The sequence below is a fragment of the Periplaneta americana genome, chromosome 7 (assembly GCF_040183065.1).
Source record: "Periplaneta americana isolate PAMFEO1 chromosome 7, P.americana_PAMFEO1_priV1, whole genome shotgun sequence".
Taxonomy (NCBI): domain Eukaryota; kingdom Metazoa; phylum Arthropoda; class Insecta; order Blattodea; family Blattidae; genus Periplaneta; species Periplaneta americana.
The window spans coordinates 72,803,810-72,814,745 of record NC_091123.1 but is presented as its reverse complement, the minus strand read 5'-3'; the positions used below and the strand labels follow the sequence as shown (position 1 = coordinate 72,814,745).

The 10,936-nt window shown below is 36.9% G+C and overlaps 1 protein-coding gene across 2 annotated transcripts in view; it reads right to left on the bottom strand.

Moving 5' to 3' along the window:
- Window positions 1-3,637: 3,637 nt before the first annotated feature.
- Window positions 3,638-10,936, bottom strand: part of LOC138703196 (leucine-rich repeat-containing protein 15-like) — a 94,207-nt gene continuing 86,908 nt past the window's right edge. For both annotated transcript variants that reach the window (XM_069830887.1, XM_069830888.1), the window contains exons 2-3: window positions 6,724-7,149; window positions 3,638-5,704 (exon numbers count right to left, since the gene is read on the bottom strand). In XM_069830887.1, coding sequence (XP_069686988.1) covers window positions 3,784-5,704; window positions 6,724-7,094 — 2,292 coding nt within the window. In that variant the 5' untranslated portion in view covers window positions 7,095-7,149 and the 3' untranslated portion in view covers window positions 3,638-3,783. The remainder of the gene's footprint in view (window positions 5,705-6,723; window positions 7,150-10,936) is intronic.

Below are 10,936 nucleotides of genomic sequence, written 5' to 3'. Positions count from 1 at the left end.
AAATAGCATATTTAAAAGTTAGAAGGGAAGTAAGTTTCTTTGTAGCTAATAATCTCCAGGAGTGATTTACTTGTGTCTAGCGTTTTCTGACCACAAAGTATTAAAAAAGAAAAACTTGAATACAAAGAAATGAAAAGTAAGATGTGAAATTATATCATTAAGTAGCACAGGGCGGAAATTTGAAAGAAGTTACACCACGCAAGCAGGGGAAGAAAGAATCCACGATGAATAAAAGAGGGCTCCTCCCTACTTCATTAGAATTCAATTAATACTTAATGAAAGCAAAGGGTCCCTTCAGAATACCAACTCACCAATTCTCAACGCTTTCTTCGGTCCGTGACCTATATATATCTTTAGTCGTTCCCATGGTTACTGGTAAATGAACTCGTCCATATCAAGCTATGTATGCTTTTAAACTATGTAGTTTCGGCAATAAATATTTTAGAATTCTTTCATATCTCAGTTAAAAAATTAAATAAGCGAATACTTTAATATTACGGTATGTTTTATTTTAAATCGAGTTGCATGAAGTTTATATTGCTGTACATAAGGGTTTAATTTATGTACATAAGAAAAGTAATATTAACATAAGACATATCCTTTCTTTTATATGTATTTAAAATTCATTTTCCTTGAACTTTTTCTTCTGTTATGATTTGGAGTCACTTACTAAGAAAGTAACTTTTTGTGGTCAAGAAACAGCTGTAAACTTAATTCAAATTACAAGTTATTATGTGTAATAAAAATGGAGGTCAGATAAACAGTGAGTTCCACCGAACGTTCCCAGTATTACTGTCTGTCGACCTGTAACAGGTCCCCACAAGTTACAGAGCTGCGGATTCACGACGCTTCAAAGCACTGAAACCTACATCCTATGTTATATTAATAACTTTCGGTACTCACCCTCCTCACAGTAGCTGCTAGCACTGTTTCCCATATTGTGTGATACATAGGCCCAATTCACATCACATCATTTACAGAACATGTTTTATTAAACCTATTCACTAAATTTAGTGTTGTTTTTCTATACGGAACTGGCCTGCCAGAAAATTTACGTCTAAAGTTTTCCATTTTTCATATATTCGTTTTCAAAATGTGTACATGTTCGTGCATCTGAATAAGACACCATAGCAAAACGCAATACAATGTAATAAACTAGACTTATTCTCAGCTGAGTCATTGCATGCATTTAAGGCCTTCTGTCGGCTGTCATGAACTGACTACAATTGGCACAGCTAATTTCGGAGGACTGGAATTCATCAACTATGTAACTTTCACGCGATGATCCCCTTTCTTTCCTTCATCTCTTCTTCCTTGGCATATAAACAAAAAGAGTTGATGCCTGATGGCTAACATAAACACCAATCAGGAGTGATGAAAGTGCCGTGAGTTTGAGATGCAAGCAGCGGCCGCTAGTTGGCCGACGGAAACACTGGGAACGTTCATTGGGACTCATTGTATAATAAACTTTTATAAAGCTACTTTTCTGTCCCACAATGGCGAAGGAAATTTGAAAAAGATTTTGAAAATGTTACAGAAGATTATCTCACGCCGTTGATCTGTGATAACAGACGTAGGTATTAACTCAACGTACTCAGATTCAGATATACAGAGTGGAAGTGAAATAATCCTGCAGATTGAAAGGTACGATGGGATACACTTAAATGAAAAGAAACCTATATTACGTTGTGTGATTAAATGCATGGTTAATTAGAAAATTGAGTTGGATGTTTCAGCAATTTGGCATCGCCGCTAGCACACTGCTCTTTCTTCTCGTAATACATAATATGTAAGGGGTCAATGAATTCAGATCTGTCTGCTTTAGTGAACTACCTTCCATCTTCCTCTCTGGCTACAATATTGCAAGCCGGTCGCATCTGAAAATTAGTGGTTTTAAAATCAAACATACACGAAATTCGTTCACTTTATTAAAATATATCAGGGGAATAAATGATGATTATATTTTCTACATGGACAAAAATCACGATCATACTCGTAATAGTTACCGAAAAAAAAACATTTGGGGAAAAACAGTTTTTTCTCAGAAAACTATGGACTTTTCACCAATATATTATTACACATTTTTGTTACATATAACATGAGGAATTCGCTCTGAAAATCTGCAAGGTTATATTTATATAACCACTATATTTATTTATTTCTTACAAAATATTCTAGTTTGCTGGATACCAAGGTCAAAATTCCCCACGATGCTGGGTGCACATAGATCCCATAAATTAACTGAGATTTCACAAATAAAATTTCTCGAACCAGCGTTCATTTCGCATCAATAGTCCAAAGCATGACGCCTTTGACCACGTGACTGTGATTGAAGACTTTAATAGTATTTCAGGATAATAACTCTGATTGAGATTCTGACTAATACGAGGCAATAGACCTATATCTCACTTGAGGAAGAACAATAGATTGTATACATCTGAAGTCTGATTAGTAAAGTATGTATCTAGTCAGCGATGTATGCAATGGAGAGGGAAAGGAACTGGCCACCGTACCCCATTATATCCTGGCTTATTTGCCTCAATAGTGATGCCTTATTGGTGTGACTTATGAGGTTCAAACCTGTCTTCGGACAGATGACTAAAAGATAAACGTGTTTTGAAATATTTCATAATACAGCATGTTGTAAATATTGGTATTATAATAAATCCAGATTATAAAAAGCATGATAACGATTCTCATTTTTTAGGAACTAGATTCCACACATGCATGTTTCTTACAGGAAAATATTAGGGTTCGATGGTATTCAATCAACATTTATTTCTGTTTTTAAAAATTACAGAATATTATGTTCTACTGCCATATTGAGGCGATAATAATTCACGGACAACTGTTTCGGAGTAGTTAAATATTGACCTCTTTCAGTTAGTCGGTACGCGATGCTAATCACCGTGAAATTGGTTTAGAATCAATCAATTGCCAAAGGCAGCGACCTGTGTCGGCATGCATCACTGTTGTAATAAAACTATCTCTTTAATTATTGTAATAGAGGGGAACCATGACGACTTCTTCAAGCGACCAGCGCACAGTGGAGCAAAATAAGACTTCTAAGTGGGCAGAAATAGAAAGACGAAAGTAGCGGTTTCAATGATAAAATCATTGTACAACTCTTCTATAATAATCTGGTTATTAGACTATACAAAAAATATTACTATTAAAATCCATTCTCGAAGTCTCTGATAATATTGTGAAGTTACGGAAACTTTTTTGCCAATATATTCCCATCTTGTCAGTAGAATTTTTACTCTCAGTTTAAGTAGGTTTGATTCATCTTGCAGAAGCGTACTGTGAATTTTTATAATGGAAATTAATCCTTAAGTTATGTATTTTCACAGTCTGCTATATTTGTTCGCAAATTTCTATTTTTAACTTCAGAATTAAAAAAAAAAACAATTACACGTTACATAATTAATCAGTATTGGAGAATTTACGTTCCATTCTCTTGAGTTGCACATTTATAATCAGAGGGAGATATAGGGTTCGAGTTTATACAATTTTTATATGCCTCTACGTGGCTCAGCTTCTATTTTTCCTATTCGAGAGAAAATTGTTGATGCAGATGATGACGTGGGAGGATACTGGATCTGTTATGGAAAGCAATCAAATGACTTTTAACAGATTGTGGAAAATCATACTCATATACATATTTCAACAAGTAACTGAGATTACATCATAATATTAAAATACACATTCTTATTGAAACAAACATGGTAATAAATCATTATAAATATACAATATTTTATTTTAACAAATAAAACATATTATTTAAACAAGCTTTGGGTTCCTACGTCGTTTTGGTATTATTTCCACTTCTCTGACATAGTCTCCATCCTCTGGGGCAATTGCAGACTTAGAATATTTACCAACTGTCACTCTTTTCGCTCTCAATAGAAATATCATACCAATTCCAGCTGCCGTTGTGAGGAAAATAAGAATTGACACACAAGCAGCAATGACAATCCACGTTGGTGGTGAATCATCCACATAAAATATGGCCGACTCTGCCCTTCCATCAATGTTAATATCAGACATATATCTCTCCGACTTTGGAGTCCGACTTGATCCACAGTTCGATTCTTTCACATATTTTGCCCACGTTCTATTTGCATGTAAATCTTTTACTCTAATTCTTGATGGCGTTTTTGGGGATGGGATACTGTTGGCGTCATATGCACAAAACAGTTCTTTCTTCCGTTTACCACTTCCGGTAGTGACATCTTCAGGCGAAGTAGTAGATCCAACAAGAACAGCCAAATTTCCTTTTGTTACAGACGCCCATTCCCACATCTCAAATATTTTACAGTCACATTTCCAAGGATTTCCGGTTAGTTTTAGAGACGTGATGTTTGGAGTATTCGAAAACACGTCTGATGATAAGTGTTTAAACCTGCAGTTACTAATGTCTAAGCTTTCAAGATGGGGTAATTGTTCGATAAATTCTAGATCACTAGACACTGCACCAATTTCATTTCCAGACAGCTTGAGGTTAGTTATTTTTGGAGTATTCTTGAACGCTTCCTTTGTTAAAGTTTTCAAATTACAATTACTCATATCCAATAGATGCACATTTGACAACTGACGTGGAAGTAATAGTTGTGAATCGCTGATAACAAGAGGATTTCCAGCTAAACGAAGTTCTTGGAAGTCTTCGTATACAGCACTGTTAAAAACATCTTCTTCAGGTGGTTGACTGAGACCGCAATGATTCAGTTCTAAAGTTCTCAATTGTGTCAGATTCTGGAATAATCCTGATTCAAGGTCTGTTAGATGATTTCCAGAAAGCACTAATCGTTTTAAGTGAGTCATTTTCGAGAATGTGCCACGTGATATATGAGATAAGTTACTGTAACTCATATCAAGTATTTCCAAAGACTCCAAAGGAGACAGTATTCCAGTGAAGGCATCGTTCAGAGGATTTCTAGAGATGTCTAATTCTTCCAATTCTGTCAGCCTATGGAAGGTGTTTGGTGGAAGACGAGTTAGTCCACAGTTCTTTAACGATAATGTGTGAAGACGTGCCAGTGGTGCCAAAGCTACTGATAAGTCCAAAGCCGACAAGAAATTACCAGAAAGTTTCAGTGTTCGAAGCTTTGTAGCATTAGCAAATGCATCTTCGGAAAGGGGTCCTTTCAAGTGACAGTTCGACAAATCCAGTGTGTCAAGTTGGCGCAGATTCTGACCCAATGTAGTGGCAACATCCAAGTCATGTAATTCGTTCTCTGCGAGGACTAAGCTCCTGAGCCAATTATTGCCATCGAAGGCATTTTCAGGCAGGTTAATCAATGCAGATTTTCTGAGATCTAAATATTCGAGATGCACAAGAGGGCCAAGCACAGCTGTCCACTGTACAGTAGTTAGATAGTTTTCGGATAGTTCCAAATATTTCAGATTTGTGACGTTTATAAAGGCAGTGTCAGCAATATGACTTAAATTGCACCGATTCAGCTTCAAGCTTTCCAGACTCGTAAGTGGATCAAGTATTCCTGAATCTATTGAACGCAGAGGATTTCCAGATAGATCAAGTTTGTTGAGAGAGGAAGAGTGAATAAAAAACTGGGAAGACAATCTTGTGAGATGGCAGTCGCTTAGATCCAGATACAAGAGCGATCTGCTGGATAGGAAGGGTCCATCAACTGGCTCTAATGGATTCTCTTGAAGTTCCAGGGTTAGAAGTCCTGGACTATCTCTGAAACATACCAGAACGAAAACGATATAGCGAAAGTACTCCCTAATAACACATGTCTTATCATATCAACTTCATGCAAGCTTTCTCACTCTTTACTTCATTATTTTTGACTCACATCGAATGACTTACGAACTGTGCATAATAAGCATAAAAATTATGGTAATAAACTCGAACTTGTAAAAAAAATAAATATGACCCCCACAATAAAAAACCACCATTGTAAGTATTATATCTTGTGATATCGATATATAAGATTGTTCCAGAAAATGAAACAGAAAATTACCTATAAAACATTTAAAAATAACTACTTTCATTATCGATTTTGCACACCCATACAATTGTAACACTAATAAAGTAGAAGCAAAAAAGTTATAGAATTATAGGTCATTCGTTTCTCGTGAAATCAAATGCTTGTGTGCGCCGTAGCTTATAATAAGAATCTTATGGTGGAAGTTGGCGAACTATCTGCACGTGAAAGTATAGTGAAAGAGGGAAGCTTCCCAGTCCACTTCTTCTTTCCTCTTACGTGCAGGTAGTTTTCACGAGATACCGAATGGCCTATAGGCCTACAACCCTCTCTCACAATATAAATGAATGAATAAATGCATAAATAGATAGATAGATAGATAGATAGATAGATAGATAGATAGATAGATAGATAGACAGACAGACAGACAGACAGACAGACAGACAGACAGACAGACAGACAGACAGACAGACAGACAGACAGACAGACAGACAGACAGACAGACAGACAGACAGACAGACAGACAGACAGATAGATAGATAGATAGATAGATAGATAGATAGATAGATATGAATGTGTGAATAAGTAAATAAATAAATAAATAGATCTCCAGTTTCCTAAATAGTGGTCTGTAAGACTAAGAATAGTGTCAATCATAAGTGGATTAATTATAGCATGTTTAAGTTTATCTTGCAACTTTTGCACGGACTCTCACCATATTCCTTCCCATATGGAATATTTAAATCAGAAGTAGAGAGCACAAGGAGCTAACCTGAAGGCATCCTCGTCCACGTGAGTGATCTGATTTCCTGAGAAGTCCGCGTCGATGAGGTAGTTGAGGCCTGCGAAGGACTCCCTGCTCAGCCTGTTGAGTTGGTTGTCCGCGATCTGCAGACGTCTGAGCTTGATGTTCTCCGGGAAGGGCCGCACCTCTGTCACGTTGTTGCTGTTCATGTTGAGGATGTACACGTTGAGGCTCAGGCCGTCGTGGGGAATCTCTGTGAAGTTACTCTCAGAGCAATCAGTTACCCAGTTGATCCGGAAGTAGTGGCAATCGCAGTCTTCCGGGCACTCCAGCTCCGGCAGAGTGGCTATGCAAGCACCCACGCCGAGCAACACCACCAGCACTCTGCTAGCCCACATGTTCGCAATAGTTCTTTGGTTTCAGTTTTAAAACAGCTTCAACTTCGACGATTATCTGCAAAAGAAATATAACGAACTTGTTAACTTTTAAAAATAACAAGCATATCTGTATTTAAAAAGTCAGCCTTCAAAAATTATTATGCCAAAAGCATTCTATTCCTGAATGGTCGTACATTGCTAGGTACAGTGATAGACAGCTTAAATAAAATAAAGAATAGCTGTTAATACCAACCACAAATCACATAAGAGTAAACAGTTTCCAAAATGAGCTCAAGATATGCATTTCAGTACCCAGTCCAGGTTGTTTGAGCATATTTGCCCCTCTACTTCTAATCAGCTACATCTGTATATTTACTAACTTACAAATGTCTTTTAGAGAACCCAGAAGTTCATTGCCGCCCTCACATAAGCCAGACATCTGTCCATATCCTGAACAACATTAATCCAATCCCTATCATCATATCCTTCCTCCCTAAAATCCATTTCAATATTATCCTTCCACCTACGTCTCGAATTCCCCAAAAGTCTTTTATTTCTCACGTCTTCCAACTAACACTCCATACGAATTTCTGGATTTACCCATACGTGCTTCACGCCCTGTCCATCTCAAACGTCTGGATTTAATGTTCCTAATTACGTTAGGTCAAGAATAGAATGCGTTCAGTTCTGCGTTATGTAACTTTCTCCATTCTGTTCGAACTTAATCCATCTTAGCCTCAAATATTTTTCTAAGCACCTCATTTTCGAACACCCTTAACCTCCGTTCCTTTTTCAAAGTGGGAATTCGAGTTTCACATGCATACAGAACAACCGGTAATATAACTGTTTTGTAAATTCTGACTTTGTTTTTTTGGAAGACTGTATGATAAATATTTCCAAACCGAATATTAACAGGCATTTCGTATATTTAATCTGCGTTTAATTTCCTCTCCAGTGTCATTTATATTTGAAGAGTCCACTGCAAGAATGATGGAGGTCACTTTCTTTTCGAAAATGAACCAAGATTGTCAATGCTTAGCTTAAGACATATAGAATGTACATAGACAGTTATATGGCATTAACACTAATAGTCATTGTCCAGTAATGATCGGAAAATCACAATTAAGCTTTGAGCGCTAAGCATTTCAAAATTTCAATTGCTTCTCCTGCAAAATGTATTCCAAATGACATCCATCATTCTTGCAGTGGACTCTTCATTTGCTACTGCTGCTCCAACGTTTAAAAATTTTTCCACCTTTTCAAAGGGTAAATTTCCAGTTTTTATATTTCCATTTCGTAATGCCTCAATCATTCTTCGAAATTTTTACCTTCTTTCTTTATTCTACTCACAGTTCTTTTACCTTTCATTTTATTTTCCTTTTGCAGAACTGCTGCTGCACGATCATCACTTTATTGAAAGGTATAGTTAAACCGTCAGGCTTCTCTGCGTCACAGAATTGCATCACACTTAATTAACACGTCTGTCGTGTCGATTTGCTAATACGTTATTCTTTATCGACATGACGCATAGACATGACATGTATTACTCTCGTCATAACCGAGAATAATAACGATTCCTTACGACTATTAATTCAGGTTTTCTTCACAAATCTACTTCGCAATGTCTGATTATTGGAATTCCAGAGTTACTGTAAGTCCACAAATTCTCCGAACTAATGATGGTTAAATTATTAGCATCCCAGAGTCGAAGAAAAATACAATGGCTTTCCGAGGAAAATATCCTGTCAGAATAAACATTTTAAATCCATAAAATTAATCAGAAAACAAATGTCATATTCTTATTGCCAATAAGGTTGCATCAACAGCTCGATATACGTTAGACTATTTGTCTTGTGTTATCTATAATAAAAATGATATGAACTAAGAAATCAATAATTTAATATTGTTATTGAACCTAACAAATTTACAATAATCCTACTGCACATAAGATATATTAGGTTTGTACTTTAGAATAATAAACTAAACATAAGATGCGTTAAAAATCTTAAAAATACGACAAGTGGAACTAAGAAACTATTTATAACAGCAAGTCCAACAATACTTTGAAAAGAGCAGGAATAGGCATAGTCTAAACTAGAAGATGCTGCTTTCTTGGCAAGCTGGTCAGGCCTTTCATCAGTGACGAAGAAATAGAACGCTTTAAGTCATGCAAAATCACATGATGTCATCGATCAGTAAGTTGTGAGACGCATCACCGTGCCGTGCCAAGGCCGTCACCCGGTGTATGCACTGCACAGTTAAATTAAATGTGCGTGTTCACACATCACCGCGCAGTGCCCGCACGCCGAGCCGAGCAGCAACTGTTTTGTTTACTTTTTCACGGTGACGCGACGGCCCGATTTCGGCTGGAGTCTAGATTTGTTTTCAATCAACTTGCAACATTTGGAGGTTTGTATCTGCGCGTATTTTGACAGTAGCTTTTCAAATTACCGAAATTTTATTCATAATCTTTGACAAGAATATGGATAACTGTGTAATCACTGTATTTTCATCACTTCCTGCCTACTTCTTACTACTTTCTCTTTTTCTACCTCTAACGCGAATGCTGTAGTTCATAATTACGAAAATCAGCGAACATCTTTCCCGTTCCGCCACATCACGATTTCGAAGCAGATTGGCAAAACTTCTGCAATCAGTCACTGAATGTGTGTCCCGACCTTTGTAGAATTGGTTTTATTACATAAAACAGTTAATAATAATTATAATACAGAGTGTATAAAATGTTACGCTCGATTTTGAATGCAAGAAGTGTTCTTTATTTGTTTCAACAACATGATTACCTGAAACAAACCATAACCATAACCAATAATTTTACTCACACTCAACAACAGCTCCACAAAATAATAACAATAATTTGAATAATTTCGAGGGAAAACTTGTTCCGGGGCCGGGCATCGAACCCGGGACCTTTGGTTAAACGTATCAACGCTCTACCAACTGAGCTACGCGGGAACTCTATCAGACAGCGACCCAATTTTTCCCTTCTATATCCACAGATCTCAAAGTGGGCTGACAACAGTCAAGCAACCAACACTGAGTGCACACTAACTCTGTGTGACTTAAATTGTGGTTTTCTGTTTACGAACAGTGACGTGTATTATGCCCGGCCCCGGAAAAATTTTTCCCTCGAAATTATTCAAATCAACTTTACAGGGAGTTATACCTGAAAGCTTGATTTGCATAATACACGTCACTGTTCGTTAACAGAAAACCACAATTTAGTCACACAGAGTTAGTGTGCACTCAATGTTTGTTGCTTGACTGTTGTCAGCCCACTTTGAGGTCTGTGGATATAGAGGGGAAAAACTGGATCGGTGCCTATTAGAGTTCTCGGGTAGCTCAGTTGGTACGTTTAACCAAAGGTCCCGGGTTCGACGCCCGGCCCCGGAACAATTTTCCCTTCGAAATTATTCAAATCAACTTACAGGGAGTTATACCTGAAAGCTTGATTTGAATAACAATAATACTAATTCTTGTACATGGAGTATGTTTGCATGAGCAGAAATTGAGCGTAACTTTGTACATATCCGGTACTATAGAAACAAATAATACAGTATATAAAGCAATAATAGAGCACAGTTTAACTGGTGTGGCTACTTAGGTATCCAAACATCGAGTAAACTTGATTAGCTCATGATTCTTGTAACAGTATATGTGCAGAAGAAGTGTGAACTACATAACCTTCAGAAATGATGGTTGTTATAACTTGCTGTATGGCAGTGAAAGTTAGGTAATCAATATGAAACAATGAAGCTCGTTGGCAGTAGCAGTAGCAGAAATTCAATTTCTAATGTGTCAAGGCCTGCTGCAGGAATTATAATGCAGTAGTTAGGATGTACTGG